The sequence below is a fragment of the Channa argus genome, chromosome 8, assembly GCF_033026475.1.
Source record: "Channa argus isolate prfri chromosome 8, Channa argus male v1.0, whole genome shotgun sequence".
Taxonomy (NCBI): Eukaryota; Metazoa; Chordata; class Actinopteri; order Anabantiformes; family Channidae; genus Channa; species Channa argus.
Window position 1 is genome coordinate 27,575,018 of NC_090204.1, and position 21,583 is coordinate 27,596,600.

At 40.5% G+C, this 21,583-nt stretch overlaps 1 protein-coding gene across 26 annotated transcripts in view; it reads right to left on the minus strand.

Moving 5' to 3' along the window:
* Window positions 1-21,583, minus strand: part of ptprfa (protein tyrosine phosphatase receptor type Fa) — a 316,431-nt gene that overhangs the window by 206,703 nt on the left and 88,145 nt on the right. For all 26 annotated transcript variants that reach the window (XR_010914989.1, XM_067512515.1, XM_067512498.1 and 23 more), the window contains one exon: window positions 17,179-17,327. Coding sequence is in view for 25 of the 26 variants with exons in the window: in XM_067512515.1 (XP_067368616.1) it covers window positions 17,179-17,254 (76 nt within the window). In the remaining variant the exon portion in view is untranslated. The remainder of the gene's footprint in view (window positions 1-17,178; window positions 17,328-21,583) is intronic.

A 21,583-nucleotide genomic window follows, 5' to 3' on the forward strand; every position in this document is an offset into this window, starting at 1 on the left:
GCCGCAGAATGAATGAGGTATACAGTAACAGTTTGTCTGCAAATGTACAAAGAAATGCAGAAGAACTAATTGGGAGAAGCGTCATCATGCAGCAGGTCAATGATCCAAAACACACTGTCAACCCAACAAAGGACTTCATCAGAGAGAGAAAAAGGAAGGTTTTAGACTGAGTGAGTCAATCATCAGACCTTAACCCAACTGATTAGAACATTCTCTGCATACGTACTTATCTTTTGAGCCCAAACGTCTTCAGCGCATAGCAAAAACAAATTAATTATTGTTGCTCTGGATGGGGAGTGTATTTGGCATAGCAAATTAGTAGTAAGCAGCAGTATTTTGGAGGACTCATGGTTTTTGTGTGACATAGAAGCTGCGGGAACAGCTAATGAAACGGCAGAAGCTGAGGAGTTTGTAACATCGATCTTTATTCCACATTTACAGTACTGTGGCAGCACCGTTTTCAAAATGACAGACTGCAAAGAGGAAAATTGTATGAATGTTCCATACAGGGGTTAAATCCTGTTTCCTCAGCAGGGAGCCATGAAGAGCATTTTGCAGGCAAGGCGAGACATTTTCACAGTAACTTTTGGCAACTGATAAGTGTGCTCTTTAAAGTTCAACGTGATTCAAAACCCATTTGTGCAGTCAGAGCCAAGAGCTGCTCCCCAGGTACATTTCCATGGAAATCCTGTCATACACATAGCACAACAGGTTACTGCAGGGTCCTGAGGATGCCCAGTGTACAGCAGGGGAATGCTGCCCTTTACAGAACTATGCAAAAACAAGTCAGCCTGTGAGAGTCAAGCAAGCACAGAGGGTTCTATCAGGGGTTTCAAGGTGGTAGCAAGTGGGTGGAGAAGATGCAAGTAAATCACACCATTATTAAGCTATTTATTTCCCATGGCTACTGCTGAATGACCCAGAGGCTCGACTCTGTAAATGTAAATCGTACCGGTCCCTCACTTCACAGGGAGAAGTGAGTTGTCTATTCATTATTAAGAACGAGCATTCTGATGAGAAGAAAATGTAAAACGTAGGAAGGACTGTTCCACCAAGTGCAAAGAAACTCCATTATGAAATCATTATAGGCTGCAGTTATTCCCCCCCCCCCCACATCTGCTTGGAATTAAAGGTAAGCTGAAAAGTGCAGGTCATGAATTTATTTAACCTGAGCATGTTTTTTGACTCATTTGCAAGCTGTCCGTTCCATAGCTGGTGGGTGGATCAAAAATCCAACATACTGACTCAAAACATGCTCATCAGCCTGCACAGATTAAAGATCAATCGGAACCAAAGCAGAAATACCGTCAAAGCCTCCTATGTCAGATAACAGCGCTGGCAGAAAAGGTCTCGTGCATCAGGGTGTCAGGATTTTCTTTAGTCTTATGGTCAGATATCGTTGGCACAAGCCTTTTCCAAGTGGGCCATTTGCTGGACAGTCAACAAGATTCAAACGACTTGGATAACTGGCCAAAATGAAATAAATAAATAAATGGTAAAAAGAAATATTTTACCCATGATTCATTTCTTCAGTTCGGAATCTACTGCCACTAGTCCTCAACTAATAAAACAAACTCCAGTTTATTATCTATGAATGAAGTGGTTGCACCAGTTTCAAATTTACTTGACACTGGCAAATCTCTGTCTCTCTCTTTAATTTTTCTCATTAGTAACCTATAAATAGAGCAGTATTTCCATGATCCTGTTCAGGGTGGGGGAGCTGGTGCCACAGTCCTGTTCCTGTGTTTAGTTGTCCCTGTTGTTTCCAGCTTTATTTCCTGTCCTTGGATTTTATTTTGTTGCTCCTCCTGTGCCACTTCCTGTTATTCTGTTTGGTTTCTTTACCTTCCTCGTTTGTCCTGATTGGTTTCACCTGCTCCCCTGCCCTTTTGAACCTGGCTCTCCCCTCAGTCTGGTGCCACCTGTCAGTTTATATCTTGCACCCTGCATTGGTTACTCTTGCTTAATTTATTTGTCCTTGTCTTTCAGCTTCTGTTTAAGGTTCTGTTCTTTAGTCCTCGTTAATTTATCCTCTTACCTGTGTTATTGTTAGTTACGGTTCTGTTAGGTCTGTTAGGTCCGTTTAGTCCTGTCCAGTCTGTATCCTGTCTGTTAAGTGTGTGTTGCTGTTTTGTCTGACGTTCCCCTTGTTTGTATATCGTCTATTTCCCTGCTCCCCTGGCGCAGACCCAACCTAAGTTGTCCTCCCCTTTTGGGCATTTAAGTTTACATTTGGATTTATCTTGTTTAGTTACGTTTGTTCACTTAGTCCATCTGTGAGTAAGTTCTCCTCCCTGTGGAGTCATTTTTAGTTGTGTTCACCCCTCAGTCCCTTATAATCAATTCCCTTTTACTTTGTACCTCGTCTTGCCATCTCCTTACTTGGGTCCTTGCAGCTAACTTACTTAATTCTTGACACCTGAAGCCTATCAGAGCTGTCATTGGACAGGAGGTAGGGTCCACCCTGGACAGGTCTCCCGTCTGTCTCAGGGCCGACACAGAGAGAAACACAAATTTTACCAAGTCCAAGTATCAAGTTTAGACTGTGGGAGGAAACCCATGCAAAGATGTGGAGAACATGCAAAGTCCACACAGAAAGGCCAAGATGTTTTGGGGACGTTATCTCGCAGGCTTCTTGCTGTGAGCACTGTTTCACCACCGTGCTGCCCTATTCAAATTATAGATAGTTTTAAAAAACATAACTGCACTTCACCTTACGCGTCTTGATTAATACTTTTTTTAATACTTTTTGTAGCCTTTATGAGGGGCTGCATCTTTAGCCACGATGACTGTATTTTTGCTAAGGTTCTCCTTGAAACGCAGTGTAGCAGTGTAGGCAGTATGTTAGGCAGTTCATACAGTGGCACAGTAGAAGTCTATCAAAACCTTGTATGCTAATGTGAGATTATTGTAACGCGAGATCAAACAAAGGTACAGTACATGCTGCACATCTCATACATCATTTAGCTCTTAATGCTTGGACAGCCAATACCATCTGGGGGAAGTAAGAGATTAAACAGTGACTGACAAACTAAATTATCCCACACTCCTATGAGCAAGCAGAGAAGCACAAAACAACTATATACACAATATGAGTCTAATAGGGGCCTGCGTGTGCTAAATGCCAACAGCTCCTCCTCACCCATTTAGTGGCTGATCTTTGCAGAGGACATGCATGGCTGGAGCCACAGAGGGGGAATTAGTTGGGATGGAAGCAGAGAGAAGCAGAAGCCCACAGGAGATGCTAACTGGCTTTGTATCTTAATATTTATTTTTTATGCAATTTGTGAGAGTAAAAGCAAATGTCTTTGTCCATAAATGACTGAATTCATTAATAAGGAGCTGACTTTCATAGAACTTTTCCTGGACAAATGTGAGATGGTTATAACTATGGCTATCAATCAATTAAAAATACATGACTATTCATATCATTAATCGCAAATTAGTGTTTTATCTGCTCTGAACTGCAGTAAAAGGACTTTTTCATGGATTACATTCCCTACAAAAAGGATTTTTTTTACTGTTTAGTTGCAGGGGATTATTATTACAGAGAATAAGGTTGGAATTAGGTTGTAAACTGAACAGTTGGCCACTTTGAAGTCTGAAGTGAGCTGACACATGTCCAAGTTATGTCAAGTCATTTGACGTTTAAATTGCTGTAAGCTAAGCTGAACTGAAACGCTGACTATTAGAAAAAAAAGTAAATTTGAGCATGTTTTTTTCTCCCATATTTTGTCGTATTAGTAATTTAACAAAACCATCCAGAGCGTCCTGCCAATTTGATGATCCATTATAACAATGCAGTTTTCATCGGGCCGCATATGAATTCTCGCCGGGACTAAAACATTCGGGAAGAGTAATCAAACATGGAAGACTTCTGTGACCGATGCCCTTTTGTTAGGTTGAAAGACATGGCAGGGACATTATAACTTAGTCTGGGCTGTTTGACAATTAATTTAGCGGCTGCTGATAAAGTGTAATTGATTTCAGCAGCGTAGTGTAGTTTAAACATAGTGTGTTAATACTACTGAAATCCCCCTCTGTCCTGTACACTGAGCCCTGTTGGATGCCTCAGAAATGTTCACCCCCACCACTGCCAAATTCAACACAATCATCTCCAAGACTTTGCTTTCTGCCTATTACAGACTCTTAAAAACAACTTCAGTCATATGCTGAAAGCCAGACAGCGGCCAGCAAATGAAATACATAGAAACAACAGTTTAAAAGCGTTTTGGAGCAGAAAATCAATAGATTGGCTAGAGTCAGGCTGGTTTGTTCATAATAATAGAAAAGGCCACTTACAGTACATTTTTCCAAACTCACTCAACATGTGTATACAGAGAACAATGACACAGAGCTGCAAACCATTAAATCAGTTCGCAGGATGCAGAAATACAGAGATGCAAATTGCCCCATTGCGGTTCTCTTGTGGAAATACCTGGAAAATCTAGAATATTATTCATATGTGGAAACATATTTGTCTCCCTCCGTCTTTTCAAACTATTGCTTTGGCTAAAGAAAGAAAGAAAGAAAGAAAGAAAGAAAGACACCTCCAGCTTTAGTCTGTGTAAACAAGGTTCCATGGACATGAATGGTGTCAGAACAGGCTGCACGTCAAACTTCGTCTTTTTAAAATGAGAGACTTATATAAGTTAGTGTTGGGACAAGAAAACGTGAGTTTATAATAGAAAGTAATGCACAAAGCAGCATCACACTTAGACCTAAATATATTATCCTCCAGTTCAGTTTAGACAGATGCGATCAGACTGTCATAGGCTTCAGTCTGATCACATCTGTTCACTACAAAAAATACTCTATAAATATATATACGTAGTCACATTATACATTTGTGTGTGTTTCTGTAACAGAGAGAAAGAGAATTCTCGCATTACACAATTCACACATATGGCAATGTGTCATTTGAAATGCAATTACCCAAAGTAAAGACAAATGGAATTAGGTAATCAGATGCCTATTATTGACAAAAGTTAATGACAGTGGGGTTAAATGTTGCATACATCTGCATTAGTTCTGCATCAGTTTGCAGGAAATTCTTGCATCTTATTGTATCTCCTCCCGTTCTCATTGTGCTTGTGCATGCTCTGAATATATGAATACATTATGCATTTTTCAGCCACTGTCATTAAATATTTGTCATTTTTACCATGTGTACAAATTGTTTCTTTAAATTCTATGTAACAATCCAGCAGAAGCTCTTTCTCTGCTGCCTCTCGTGTCATTAGGACCTAACCAACAGAAAACCTAGTGATCACGGATTTGAGTGCCAATATTGGTGGATGTCACAAAGCTGGAATTTGATACACATGTTTTTGATGTTTTGGTAATTCTTGTTTTTAAATCAGACTTAAAAAAATAATAATTAAAATAGAAATGAAACAAAGGTCCAACCTGGACAGGTCTTCAGTCTGTCTCATGACCAACAAAGAGAGACATACACAGACAGAAAACCATCCATACTCACATTCACACTGGGGCTGATAGAGAGACTCCACAAGTTATTAGCTATTGTTCATAGCAGAGCAAATTCAAAGCAATTAGTGTTTAGCCAACAAACTCACTATAGCTACTGATGGTTGCAGTTTTGGTGTGTGTGTGTGTGTGTGTGTGTGTGTGGAAGCTGTCCCGCCCTCCCACTGAGACAGACAGCTGAGAAACTGCATCCTAAACACCACACACCCACTAATTCCACTCTGTGCAATTGCTTGACATTCGCACTCAGAGTCACTCTGTCTGTCGAGCCCTTTGCTATAGTCAGAAAAAGAGCCAGAGTTAATCAAACCAAAAACATGTGTGGTTCTAAAAGGAATTCGCCCAATAAAATGCTTAATGAAACAGTAGCTACTACTCTACAATGGAAATGTTGTCCTTTAAATTATTAATCTACTTTTTAAAGTTATTTTAAGGTTATCAGTTTGCAAGCTTTTTAAAATAAGGTTAACCAACTTCTTTCCTCACTGAGTGGTTTACTGGTTATGATCTCGGCTCTTCATGGGGGGATTAGCTTCAAGGAGTGTTTTCTGAATTCACTGACTCTGGTACATTATCCCAGAGTAAACAGGAGATGCTGCTGCTGCTGCTGCTGCTGCTGTGACCCCACACTCATCTTTTGTGACGATCCTGACATAAGCCATAAGTCAGTCACAGGGAAACCTGGTTCGTGCTCACAGATACTGACTGGCCTTGTAGTTTTGGACTGAGGCAAACAGAAAAACTCCAGCTCATTCCTTAGGAAACACACATACACACTCATACTGACCATTTTTAACAATGGTCGACCACTGTCATGAATTGGGTGTCAGCTCTCTTTCTCCTGCCACTCTCCATCCACCCACTAGATGTCCTCGGACTTTCTTTCCCGCTCACCTGTCTCACATTCCCAGGCACCAGACCTTCACTGCCGACATACACTCCTGTTCCACAGACCCTCATTAGCTCCGGTGTGTATGGAATATAGCAGCTTATTACCCCAGTCATTTTCCAGATTGTATATTGTGCCCCACCAGCTGTGGAGCTCCAGCCTGCTCATTTTGCTTGGACCTCCCGACGTTACTGTGCCTGCTCTGCCAGCCTGCTTACTTGCAAGCCATTCTGGTCATCACCATTCTTCTATAAGAAAAAGTTAGTGCACATGCCTTCAAGTGCATCTACACTGAAGTTTATCTTACCTACACCATAAACCAGTTGTGAAAAAAGTTTTTGGCATTTTAGTCATTTTGCTCCTAGAGTGAATTGAAATAATTCTGTCCTTGTACATTTATCTCATACGGTCACAGATGTCAGTAAGCAGGTGGTAAAATATAGTTATGAAGCACATTTTTTTAAAAATACCTTCAGAATTTTTCCAGCTATTCTTCAGCAAAACAACTCCTCAGCTCCTGATTTTACAGCCTTTTGTTTCACATCCCTTTGTCACCGACCACAACACATTTGTCTTACAGGCCTGTTTCTCATTTGGGCTCAACAATTTAATGGTGTCTAGGCATGCGGCCAGGCAGTCAAATGTTGCGTGAGGCGGAATAAAGCGGCGTTTCAGTAGCAACTCACAATGACAAGTGACAACAGTTTCACACACAGTGTCTCGTCACAGAGACTCATTAGGCTGTGCATATGAGAGGGAGCAGCCGTGCAACACAGCCTCTGATCAGTCAAAGTGACATAAACAATCTGCTTCCCTACTGCGAGATGACGGCCTCACTTTAAGTGTTTCTTAAAGACAGCTGAACCATGACCTTTAGCCATATCATGTTTGCCATGTGAACGTCTTCAGCATTTGAAAACACGCCGAATAAAAAGAGAATTGTCCTGATTTGACAATAATTTAAAACCTATTTTTCATTCTAAATAGAACAAAGACCCAAATACTAAATGTGAAATGAAATGAAAAATGTTATTGTTTTTTTTAAAGATTTGTTCATTTGAAATTTAATGCTGTAACACATCTAAACAAAAATTTGAGACAGTGTCAACAAAACAGTCCTTTTGCAGTGTAAAAAACAAACAAACAAACAAACAAAAAACACCTGGTGGAACATCTCACAATTAAAGAGGGTTAATTGGTAACTGGTCAGTAAGAAACACTGAGCTTCTCTGAGCCTGAGCTAATTCTAAACGACTGAGGGGACGTGAATGAAGTCAAAATGTGAAATTCTTTTTGGAGTTCTGAAGCTGAGCATGTCCCTGTCCCAACTTTGAGAATTACATACACTGTCCCACCTTTTCCGGATAAAAATGTAACAAACAGTGGCAGAAATTTCACGACATTAATCAACACACTGTAAGAGGATGGAGGAGCACATGTTTGCTCATTGAGTTTCCCAGCACAGCTCTCTCTGCACTCTAATACAGAAAATCCTGCCAGTTCCCTGGTGCTGCTCTCTGACGGGCCTGTCAACAAACCCTGTCAGCCGTGCACCACCGGTAACGTCCTGTGTCTGTGGTGGAGAGAGAGCAGGTCAGAGAGAGTGAGAGGTCTAATGCATGGAACAGAAAGTGGCTGCTTTCACACATCATATCATTTATACAGTGGGATTAAACTAGCAGACATCTATATGTTCACATTACAGTGTTGAGCTCTTCACTGAGTTTTTAGTGTTTTGGTGTTAATATTTTACTGTGTCTGGCTCCCAACACCCTTTAAAGTCCTGAAATATCAGCCACATGTATGTATGTGTCAAGAAGCACAATTTTAATCTAAAAGAAAAAAAAAAAGCCCATTTTTGAATAGAAGCGTCTTCATAATGTCCAAACAATACAGAAATTCTCATCTTTCCATTCACCGCCACCTCTGTGTTGGTACACGGTGTTTGTACGAAGTCTTCTTCCCGAATAATTCTACCTTTGTTTCATCTGAGAGAAAAAGCACCAAATCACAAACTCATCTCAAGGCACGTTATATAGTGAAGACTATACAGACATGTAGAGAAAACCCAACAGAGCTGCCCATTTCTATGGCAACTAGTCGCAGTACCAAGTCAATGTCTAACTGTGGACTGATGAATATCTAAAGTCTTTCAAAATGACTATACGTATATAACCATTTCCATCCATTCATCCATCCATTATTCATAACCGCATATCTTGTCGAGGGTCACAGGAGGCTGCAGCCTATCCAAGCTGTCAGTGGATGAGAGGCGACTCAGTAACTGTTAAACATGCACCGAATTAATAACAGTCCTGAAATCACTCCATCACCTGTCTGCTAACCGCTTATCGTGTTCAGGGTGGGTGGTGCTGGAGTACATGGAAGAAAGGCCACACAAGCACGGGGAGAACATACAAAATCCACACCGAAATCTAGCCAGGGATTTGCGCCTGAGACCTTCGAGCCGTGAGGCGACAGTGCTAACCACTCCACCACCGTGCTGCCCTGTTAATATATTATTCACTTCAGCAATACACATTATCTGTCAACACAACCGGTATATTAATTTAGTAATATCAATGGCTTTCAGCAGTGTGTTGTGCATGTTGATTTGGCCTGAGTTTTTTTTTCTTGCCCTTCCTGCCACAACCCACCCATTTTCCCTTGGCAGCTGGGCGGGACACACCTGGTAGGGTGGGATTTGAGCCCGCTGCCTTCTGCATCCCAACCTAATGCTAGCAGGCCCCCTATATTAAGTTACTAATATAATTACATTTTATGAATTTTATAAATTATCAGCATTTTGTTGCCTGCTTCTCAGAATTTCGGTTTTACGTTTCTCTAATCAGCTTTAGTTTTTATATGTGTCTTTTTGTTTTTTATCTTGTGTTTGTAAGTGTCCCCGCAGTTCTCCTCCCCGCTAGCTGAAGCTTCCCATCACTCTATTCCGCTTCCATCGGCCTCTCTTCCTCTCCCTGTTCATTCCCTGACCACCAGCCATGAAGTGCGTTGAGTTAGTCACAGAGTTTGTAGTCACATGTACCTTGTCCTGTTAGAGCCTGGTTTAGGGGGATTTTTCCTTAGTTTCTCTCCTACCTGTGTAGTGCTCTGTTTGCTTTAATATTGTCCGGTGTAGTTATCTACCTCCTACCTTTTTGTAGCGAGCCTTTTGGTTTCCTACATGGTTTGTTAAACCTCCTCCCTTTTGTAGTGACTGCTTTTGTTTTCTACATTTGGAGTTAAATCATTTACCTCCTAGGGAGCATTTTCTGTTTTTTTCCATTCATCCACATGCTGTGATTCTGTTTCTAAGTAAGTTTATTTTACAAACCACAGTCCTGTTGGGGGAGCTGTGGCTCAGTTGGTAAAGCGGCTGCCTACCGACTATAGGGTCGGTGGTTTGAGGCCCAACCACATGTCAAAGTGTCCCTGGGTACTGACTACTGGATACTGGATACCACTGGAATCCCAACAGCCAATTCCCATCCCAGCTCTGCAGTGCTGGTCCCAAGCCAGGTAGAAATTGGGGAGGGTTGCATCAGGAAGAGCATCTGGTGTAAAAACTGTCAAATCAACATGCAGACAGTGATCCGCTGTGGCGACCCTGAACATCTTTGTAGCACACTCATTTTAAATCAAGATGAAAGTTTCTGTTTCGGTTTGCAGTGTTAACATTGCAGCCTGCCAGCACACAAAGCGCAAACCCAATAGCAGGCTGACTGGAGCTATGAACAATACAGCCGTAAATGATAAGTGTTCAGTACGTCGTCACAAAACAAATTCATGATAATACACAACAGTGTAAGAGTGTCTCAAGGTGGAGTCGCTGTGTGATATTCAGTTACAGTGGAGCCATCAGTGCAGCTGGTTTTCATGGAAATTCCATTCAGTAAGGATGCTTATGGGAATCAGACACTGAAAAGTAGAATTTGTCATTATTAGATGTGTATTTAAGTCCATACAGCCATATTGAGGAGAGTAAACATATAATTTTTACCGTATTTTATCTGTTTCCTAATATAATCCAATCCCCACAAACATGCATCCAGCCCAGCAGAGGCTTGGTAATCTTCACTTCCTTTTGGAAAGCTGGATGTTGCTGCCACTTGCATTTGTTCTTATAAATAATACATTGTTCTCTCCTGCTCCTTGTTCATGACCTGCAAAATTGCCTCCCACACAAATATGGTAGCAGTACCTTCTCGCTGCATGAAGGCTAGAGGGAGGGAGGCAAAGAAACAGAGAATAAACTGATTCTATTTTGCAAATGATTATGTGTATGTGACACTGGGGAGATGCAAATCCAAACACAAGCTGGGTTGGGAAAGAGGATGGTTACAGCCGTAAAGTGAGAACATTGTAAGTGGATGAAGACAATATGTCGGCGAATATTCTCAGACATATCAACTTGACTTCTTTCTTTTTGGATAGAAAGGAAGGAAGAAGGTGCTTGGATGAGTGACGGAACGTTTGTAATCAAAAAGAAAGAAGTCGAGTTGACATGATTCCATCTTCTTTTTTTTTTCAGGAGCTACAGTCAGTAAATCTGTCAATAAATACATTGTAGACCAATTTTTAAAGAATCTCTGACTTTAAACTTAAATTTCTGACTTTCTGGATAAAAATGGAAAGTTCCTACAGCATAGTGTTTGTGATTACTGTATTTCATTCATATTGGTGTCACATCTGGTCCTTTAATTAATATAAAATCTCAGTAAATCTCAGAATATGCATTATTGTATATCTACACAATACACATTATTTTAGTTCTTGTTGATCAGAACTGATTAATTATAAATTAATACATGACTGTTTCTAAATATTGTGTCTCAAAACACCACTCACACACTTACAAATTAATTCATCAAGAGTGCAAAGAGTACAAATACATGTCATTTATACTTGCAGTCAGAAAACAGTATATTAGTGCAGTGAACATAAGATCACGATGTAGTGATTAAGTCCCCAAAAAGTTGGAGGAGGTCGAGGTGGTTGGATGGATCACTGCTGCTTTTGCTGTTGTAGCCACTCGTGTGACAGACGTGACGTGATGCAGAGGAAGCAGTGACTTTTAAGGCAAAGCAGCTTTTTTAGTAACTATACCTATTACTAAAAAAGTTCCCGCCTCCCTTGACAAGGATGCTCTTTCAAAAAAAAAAAAAAAAAAGCAATCTTTGATGTTATGAACTCCCAAAGACCACAGTGGAAGAAAGGTCTCTTTTAGGCAGGTCAGTGAAACTACAGTTGAATAAACAGTAACTTGACACAAACTTAATTGCCTCTACTCTTTTCTGATGATCATCAGTGTGCAGCTTGGATTAGTATATTTGTATGTACCATAGGCCGCTGTCATCTGAAAAACAATTTAAAACACATCAGCTCAGACACAAAACTCAACTGGGTGACATTTTTCTTTATTATGAGAAGCCTGGTTGACATCTTAAAAAAACGTCGCCGCAGCTTGTCTGCTACTATGAGTCTAATGACTTTAGATGTTACTAAAATGCCCCTTTTAAAATCTCAACTCTACCACAAGTAAACTCCAGCAGCCTCTCGGTGTGACAGGCATTCATCTCTGCAGCATTATGAGGTGAGAATGAGCTCCACGGAGGTGATGACTGTAAAGTACTCCCTCTGACAGAGAACAACTTTCTCCCGTGGAGAGCTGGCATTTGACATGCAACCAGCGCACCCAGACATAATGTCACATTGTTCAGGCTTTTTACAGCGAAAGAGGTCATTTTCATCAGCGCATGTGGAGAACATTTCTGTGGTTGATGGATGCTGTGTGATTAATTGCACGAGAAATCGCTATTTTCATTTATCCACTCTCGCATTGCTATATTTGCATCAGCGGGAAAATTCACTGCATCACATTGAGTGCTAATACAGTAACTTCTCCGTGTGATCCACCCCCTGTGAGAAACATCGCCACAGACTCCAATACAGTGGGACTAATAAACTGTGTGCTACCAGCCTCCAAAGCATCCAGAGCCGTACATTGTAGTCGGTTGGCGGTTAGTCCCTACAATACAGTAAGTGGTTGTAGATCCATCACTGGCAGTACCTGTCAGAAATGTCTTCAACATTCAGTTGAACCTGCAGTATTTGTATGTCCAATCTCTCTGTGAATTCCTGTCCATCCATTCTCTGATATCACAGCATACACACAGAGGGAAATACTTCAGAATTGCTAATCCCCTGGTTTACCGAGGCAGACGACCATGTACAGGGATTGTAGCTTGTTGTTTGTAAGTTTTATGTTGCTATGGTTCCCCTCTTTCCAAACACAACAAGTTGGATATCATTTTGTCTTTAGTCAAGAATAAGCTCAATTCTGTGTATTTACCAGATTTCAATGAGTCTGCACTAAGGGTGGGAACTCTTATATTTTACTATAAATGAGTAATTGTAGATTTTTGACCTTTTAAATATGATATTACCAGACACCTGATGTCACAAATGGGAAGATTCTTAAATGATAAACCATTAAAAATCCCCAAATCCCTAAAAACATGCCTGAATGAAAAACCATAAAACATTACAATCGGACTGCTCAACAAACACAGGAACACTCAACTGAAACTTACACTAACTCCTGGTTTGAGCTCACAAAGCAGCACATCCTGTGACGGAAAAGACTGAAAGATAATTCTAAGTGCTTCTGCAGTCCACATTTGCCACGTGAGGAAGTAATGTCACATCGGAGTGGATCAAACGCACAGCTGGATGCCCTGCAGCTCATCTAAAGGTTTAAAAAGGTCTCGACTTCATAACAAGTATAAAACCAGAGTTTGCACCATTAAACACAAGTCATGTGGATTTAGAACCAACTTTGAAACAAGAACTATGCCTGATCATTAAACCTGCTGGGAGCATGAAGTGTCATCATGTCTATCTTTGGGTCCAGCACCTACAGATGTTTGTTTGGATCTAGGACTCATCTTTTCTGTCTGCTTAAACACTGATAAATCACCATTAGGCCTGATTTACAGTAGTAAATGATAAAACAAATCCAATTGGTCTATTTAAAATACAATGTCAGGACAGGTGCCCGACTTCCTATTAACCCGTCAGTGCATAGGCTAATTTACTGCGACATGTGTGGGATGGTTTTTTAATGTATACCTCTTATAACTGCTTTCATAGGTAACTTTTTGCACTATGCATAATAATTTTGCTTGGATTTGGTGCCAGAAACAGCTGGAGCACATCAGCATATTTAGTTCAGAGCTTTTAAGCTTAACATTTTCCCATAGGGATGTTTTCCACGAGATGACTAATTAATTATCAAATGAGATGTCAAACTAGAAACGGGCTTAGAAGCTCATGCAGTATGTTTTATTATTTGTTCTCCTTACATTATTAATATTGCCATTATTGGCCTAACAGTCTAATTTAGCATTGATGGTTGCTGACGTGGCATCTGTGTCTGCCCGGTTTTCCTCGACAAATGTTGGCTACAGGATTAAAAAGTCCTCAATCCAATCGGTGATATTCCGACTACTAGAGAGAGAGAAAGAAAATAAGAGCTTATAAAGAATTTTTATTGTTGTGACAAACTGATTATGAAATGACCAACGCTGGGACCATGTACATGACTACTCAAGTTAAGAATGAATTTCCTGATGGAGGTATATCATAAAAAAATACATATTGCTACTACCAGCAGCATGTGTATGACATCAGTGTACTTTTTATAATTCTGAGAAGAAAAAAACACAGATTGCTAAAGTAAACTCACACAAGTGGTGTCAATGATGTTCAAAAGGTTTATTATGGCTGCTTAAAGAATCAGATCAAATCTCAGCTCTGAGTGAGAAATTAGCGATTCTCATTTACTCCAGAGTGTAAAGCGCTCACACTGCAAGGTAATTGCTGACAAAGCCCACTGATGAATTCCTATCTGCTGAATTATGGAAGAAAATTACACAGCATGTCCACTGCAGCCGTAAAGCAACCAGGCCAATAATGAACCTGTTGATCAGGAGACAGTAGCCTCCAAGGACCTGCTCCTTCATCTCTGAGGTGCAGAGGCACGATCCTGCCCCTGCCTGGATGGCCTACATACTGACAACTGCTGGCAACATGTATCAGCACAGTGCTTCCAGATTTCTCTCAGCTGCTGTTTGTTTTGACAACACACACAAAGAAAGTGACTTGTGAAAATATTCTAATACGTGGCTACAGAAAATGAGTCATACACAAAGAATTGCATAATAAGCTGACTATACTTAAAATGATTGACGCTTCTATTGCCCCCTTTCAAAATGACACATGCAACATACTCGATACTTCCTGCACCTCATAATGCTTAGACCCACATTTCATTACCTGCTTCGTGAGCTAACGGTGCGTTAGGAAGATAAGTTACTTCACTTGGGGGCATTCAAGCAGCACACACTAAAATCAAATCCTCCATCAGCAAACAACAGCTACTGTACGTACAAAACATGTAATTACATTTCTGGTCCTACATTCTTCAGTTTATTCTCACACTTGCAGTAAGTACGACTTGCGCTGCGTAGTATGAAAGATGTTGTTGGAAGTACTTGTCTGTCAGGAGCCAGTTTTTCACACTTCCTTTTTGAAAAAAGGTTCATTTGGATTTCCTTCCGTGTTGCTCGAACATTTCTTTCAGTGCCAATCATCACTGGCTGTGCTATCACATTTATTTTTTGGTCGTCTTAGGGCCAGAGTTGAATACCTAACTGCTGTCAGCCACATATAAAGTCAATCCCATTTTACTTTCTGACTAAACTAATAGAAAAATTCTATTGCCTTAATGCCCGTACTCAGTCTTTGGCCTCTACTCCGCTTGCCCTTCACAAATGTAATGTTGTGCTCATTACACATAGCTGACTTGGTTCTATAGGATTCTCATGGGAGAACCAAAGAAACTCAATTGCATTAGCCAGGGTCTGGTCAGTAATAGCAGCTCATTTTTTAGTCTCTGAACCCAGCAGTGACCCATTCTTTGAGTCAGGGAGCTGCCTGTTGTTGACCTTTTTAGTGTTTTTCCTTTTCATATCAGGTAGGAACAGAAACAGTTAGTAAGTCAATTATATACCATAAATATGCTTTAAATTCAGTCATTTCATTGCATTTCAAGTGGATGGAGCAGAAAACACATAAACCTTTGTCCTGTCTGTCCATATGCGGAGACACAGCAGATTTGCGTCCTGGGATCTAAGTTGGACTATAAGAAGAAATCTGCAGATGAATAATAACGTGAAACATAGGAATAAAGTTTGTCTAGAAGGACTCAAACATATAGACAAAGAGTTGGACAAGCAGAATGGATTTAAGTTGCTGCCAAACTGAAAAAACATATCAAGACATTGTCCCGGTGTAGTCATTCAACTCATTGAACCAGAGAGAAGGTGACAAAGAATGTTCCTGGATTCCACAGAAAAACAAGACTGAACCCTGACCTGAGTTTCTTCCCAGGCTTTTCAGTGTGCTGCTTTAAAATGCCATTCATCAAGTCACATATCAGAAGATTTCTAACAAGCAACAACATTTATCCAATATTAGATGCAGAGTAGAGCAAATAGACTGCGTAACTGAGAGCAACGAAAAATCCAGGACATTTATTCCTTAATGACTCCAATCATTGAAGAAAGAAGCCAAGTGCTGGAGCTGAAAGATGGCTGACTTCTTGATATCAACTTTTTCTGAGATCAATACTAGGGAAGATCCAGTAGAACTGTATTTTAAAGGCTCACTGTTGGTTAAAATAAAGTCAGTTAAAACTGGACCTGCTGCTGGTTTGGGTCTGTCCTATACAATGTGACTACGTAGTTTGTTCAAGCCAGGGGAAACCACCCCCGCTTTTCAACAGGAGGCTGGAGTTTGAGGAGAGTGTGAATCCACCGTTTGCTGCTTTGTTGCTACAAGTCATTTAATGTGAGTCAAGTCATTTTGATCCAGCATTTTTGAGGAACAGAGTGTGAAGCTGGGTGCTGTTTTGTGCTTCTGTGTAACTAACCGCATGGAGCCAAAATGAAAGCAATTTCAACAGATGCCTGCATCTTTACTTGGGGGGGGGGGGGACTGTTTTACCAAATGCTCCAGGAGGTAAATAGAAGTGAAAAAAACAAAACAAGCAAATCTTAATATTTGAGTGTAATAAAAGAAAGAAACTGCAGCCAAAGGAAGTAATGCAGATGTGAGGTCTGCACTTGGACTCTATTTGACACTTACTGTGCTTAAATAGCTGATAAGATGTAAAAATTACAATTTAATGAATTAATTGAACCACTTCTGTTGATGATAGTTTATCATAAGAGCAGCGTATGGAGTATCAGTGGTGCTTGGGCCCTCGCTCAAAGCTCCCACTGTTGAATGTGCATGTTTAGTCTAATATACATCACATTTATCAGAACGTTCATGTTCATTTTTTTGCAGTGTGAATGAGGAAGCCCATGCAACTGCAAAAATACGAAGAGTGATGGCAATAACAGTGAACTGGTGAAGGTTTATCTGTGAAAGCTGCTGAACCGCAGTGTCACCTCTGTACCTTTCACTTTGGTTTGATAAACACATCTCAGAATCACAGGCACACAGGAGGAAACAGGTTATCATCACTGTCACAGGGATGCTGTTACAATCAGCAAACAATTAATGATATTTGAACGGATGCAGTATTTTGCTCTATGTATAGTAAGTAGGATAAAATAATTATGATCCGAAGTGAAGCCTTAACAGCAGTGCTGTGTTACATTCACATAACAAAGTCTGTGCCGACTCCAGCTAATGGAGAACATGTGGGCCGAGATAATATTAGTACTCACTCTCTGTGTGAGAAGGCAGCACCAGAGTGGCCAACAGCAGGAGATGAACAACTCCCCTGGTCAATCTACGGTCCATGGCGTGACTGTTGGTACACTCTCCTCACGCTGCGGCTGATTGGCTACGACCTCATGCAATCACAGAGTGGCACCTGCAAGACAAGAGAAATGATGTGTGAGGGAGAATGAGAATCTGCATTTCAGTACAGTTTATTAGTGCAATCAGTTTAAAGCATCTGAGCTGAGATGTTATAGTTCATGGTTTATCATATCTATATATATATTTTTAATTGTTTTATTGAGCTGGAGTCATTTTATTAAAATCAATTTTCTGTAACTTCAGAATATGTAAAGAAATACACAGCTATGAAACGCAAATTATTTCCACAAAAATGTTCCCTAGACCCTTGAACAAAGCTCTCTCACTGTGAATTCCAGGATTTATGAATATTCAAATATGCAAACAACCCCCAGGCCTTACACATCGCCCACCACTGCTGCATCCCTCAAGTAGACTGTATCGGGTTTGGATGGCCGGAGGAAACACTGGAGAAATCCAGCGACAGATGTTTGTGCCCCATTTAGACCCAGAATCTGATGAGGAGTGTGATGTGCCAGCATAGCTGTGGTTTGCTTTCATGTAAAGCTTAGATGGTAACTGGTCCTGTGACACAGCCATAGTGGTTTTATAAAGCAGGATATGGCTTAAAATGAGTTGATGTAATAAATCTATTTCCCTGAAGTGACTAAAACACCACAGCACCGACTCTGTAGCTGATCTCTGGGAGAATTCTGCAAAATTTTCACCTAGAGAAATGTTTCTGAGAACCCAGCCCTCACAAATGGAGTACACCTGCAGTACAAGCATCTGGCTCTGCTCTCATATTCCTTCTATTTGTCTGCATCAGCCTGAGCCAAACAGCAAAACCAGCAGCAGCCCATGTAAACCACAGGGACCAGACTTGGGACAGATGTTGCGTTAGAGGGGGCAAATAACTCTGAAATAAAGCACTGATTTCAGTAATGGAGCAATGCGGAAGCCAAGACAGATTTTTATTCCCTACAAATGTAATATCTGCAAATCACTTTGTTCCACTCTGGTGCCGTACAACAAACAGTATTACTCGGAATTAATAAACTCTCAGACAACACTTGTGTTATGTTATGTTGACACACAAAAAAAAAACCCAACGTGTAACATAAAAACATGAGCTGCACGCGTCTTCTTTATGTTTACACATAGAAATACACGGAGTACTGCAGCTGCTGTACAGCTACAGAGCAGAACTCTACAAACCAAGATGTAAAGACAGTTTACATTCACCACCAAAAACACACACAGAAATTCTCATAAGCAAATACGGGCTCATTCCCAATCCACACACTCTGCCATTTAGTGTACGAAGCAAAGCAGCTCATGTTACTTTCCTTTTTAATTTCCCACTGAATGTTTCAGTGGGAAATTATTGTGGTTGTAGACAGAACCACCTGCATTGAGTGAAATCACACCATTGAATGGTGAGTTTTCAGCCCATAATCCTGGTTCAGTAGGTGGCAAAGACAATGGGAGACACCAAGGCACCTTTCTGTGTAAGGGATGAACAGGTTAGCTGGATAATTGTGTTGACGATTTAACTTGATCCCAGATGTGTTGGTCAGATCCACAATTTCAAACCCAGTCAGTAGCAGGTCTCATCTCTGGTTTATTCACCGTAATGGTTTGAATGGTGTTGGACCAGGAAGTGCATCCATCTATGGATGTTATTGTGTGAGCAAAAAAACGAAATGGGATAACAGTTCAAAAATTTAAGGAATGTTTCGTTTTGAATTCACCCACAACAAAGTCCTCACCATTACTGTATATAGGGGACAGAGTAATACACAGGCAGTGCTTTGCAGAATATTCTTGTAACTTTACTTTTGACTGTTTCCAGGTTCTTGTCACAGTTTTTTTCTTCCTCATCTTGTTCTCACACTTACTCTCTTTTTATTCTCCTCATATTCCATCACTAGCACATAGTCATTAGGAAAACTGTTGATCATAGATTGTAGTGTTGATACATGTGGTTGGATCAACAACTGCACACATTTATCCCAGATGATAGAACTGAGCTTTTTTAATCCCATTCTTAAGTGGGTTTGAAGAAGTGACATAATCAGATGACCTGATTCAGGACTAGAACATCCAGCATCACTCATTTGATTTTGTATATGTTAAGCCACGTATGACAAATAGAGGCCAGATTGTTTCCCAATTCAAACTGACAGTAGATGGGAAATTATCCGCTTAAATAAAACTTTTTCCAAAGCTCTTCACAATGTTGCTTCTCATTCACCTGCTCACACAAACTCACACTAATGATGCATTAGGGGGCAACTTAAGGTTCAGAGTCCTGCCCAGGGACACTTTCACATGTAGGAGCGAATGGGAGTCAAACCACTGACCTGGTCCATGGATGACTTCTCCGCTGAACTACAGCCACCCGTTTGTCTCCAATCACTTAGGCACTTTGGTATTTTACTCTAAATCTCAATATTTCTATAAAACTATCACAGATCTTTGTATGCCTCATTTTAGGAAGTTTATTTTGTGCTTATTTTTAATTTGTGCATTTATTTTTGTACGTATTTTCTAAATATGACATAAACAGCTGATGATAAGAAGCTTCTGAACCTAGCAGGAGCTGGGTCTCCTACTAAACCTCGGGCTCATAAAAACCACAAGAACAGAATCAGGAATGGTGTTAAAGCTAATCAATTAGTTGACAGAACCCAGTAAGTTCAATAACCAACATTTCATAAAGGTCTGAACTATTGTTGTTTGCAACACTCCCAATTATGAGATGAATGATACCACAGCTTGGAGAAAATTCAACAGAACTGTAATTCTTTCTCTTTTTTTGAAGCTCACCTTCTGTTATGTAGCAGAGCACTGTCTGACCCAGCATCAGCAGGTTGCTAATATTTGATGAATGGGATAGTTTATATGTTCTGTACATCAACGACTTGTCGTTTGCATTATTTATTAAAATACTCTCATTACGATAACACTACATGTGATCGCTCCCTTCAAAGTTTAGTTAGAGAAACGTAATCCATGAGACATGAGTTGGGAAATAAATTCTTTAAAATTAGATGCGTTGATTATGAATGTGACTACACATAAACGGCACCCAGTGAACGTCCCTCAGCTTTACGGAGCAACGTATTCTCTTTAAGCTCAGTGTTTTGGCTTGATGACCCACAGCTTTACAGGTGTGGTTAGTGGAAAGGAAACGTGGGAACTCACCAGGAGACTGAAATGCATCTTCCACTAAGCAGTAGGTAAATACAAACAGTATTTACCTAAATACTGTATAATACTAGTACAGGTACAGTAAGAAGGGTAATACACAAAAAGCCCTGTGCTTATTAAAAATAATACACTCCACAGACAAATCCTCCTGCTGTGTTATTTTACAATAAGCAGTGGCTTGTTGTGGATTATTCTTAACATGTTTCTTGTGGTTAGTGAAATATATGCCTCTGGTACACAAGCTCAACCCAGCTTCAGCGATCGGACATCAACACAGTATGCATGCTGAGACAGAACCCTGTGAATCCAGGGACTGCAGAGACACACAGCAATCCCTTCTGCCTCAGCACACAAGCAAATAGCAGAGACCTCGTAGTCCCAGTGGTCAGGGGGCTACTTTCCTGCAATTCTCTTCCTTTCTGTAACAAAATCCAAAGCAACATGAATTCCATCAAAGTTACCATCCATGCAGATGCACACAGCTGACACATCCAACCAGTTTATCTCCCTTTCGCTTGTCTGTATGTTCATCAGCTTGGCAGCTGAAAACTTTAGCGGAATAGATTTATTTTTCAAAGCTTTGAAAATTTCCACGCAGATGACTGAAAACCTGCATTCAACACTGAGTCTGAAAATTGAGCAATTACAGAGTTTCCCAGAAAGGGTTCACAGAAAGTTTGGGAACCGTTTCCAACATCTTTGACGAGTCATTAGCTGTGCTGTGACAGGAAGGCAGGGACAAGACTATCAACAGCATTTCTCTATGCTATCATGCCACGTCTGCCAAACAGCTCTGCTGCAGGAACACCGAGCTGCAATCTCACCTATCTTACATGTGCCCTCCAGAGCACCTCCAACTTCTCCATCCAGCAGTGCAGACTGATTCATACAAAATTACATCCTGTCTGTCTTGGTTATATTTTACATTGCAGCAGTGCAGCGTTTAGCAGATTGGTAACTAAAATAGCTAAGACGCCTAAATCGATTTTGCATAATATGATAAGACCACCACCAAGTGTTCTTATTCAATTATTAGCATTTTCCGAGCATCGGTGAAACACAGCTCAGATCTCCTGTCTTCATTAGTGTATTTATTCGGTGTAGCTGTGAGGG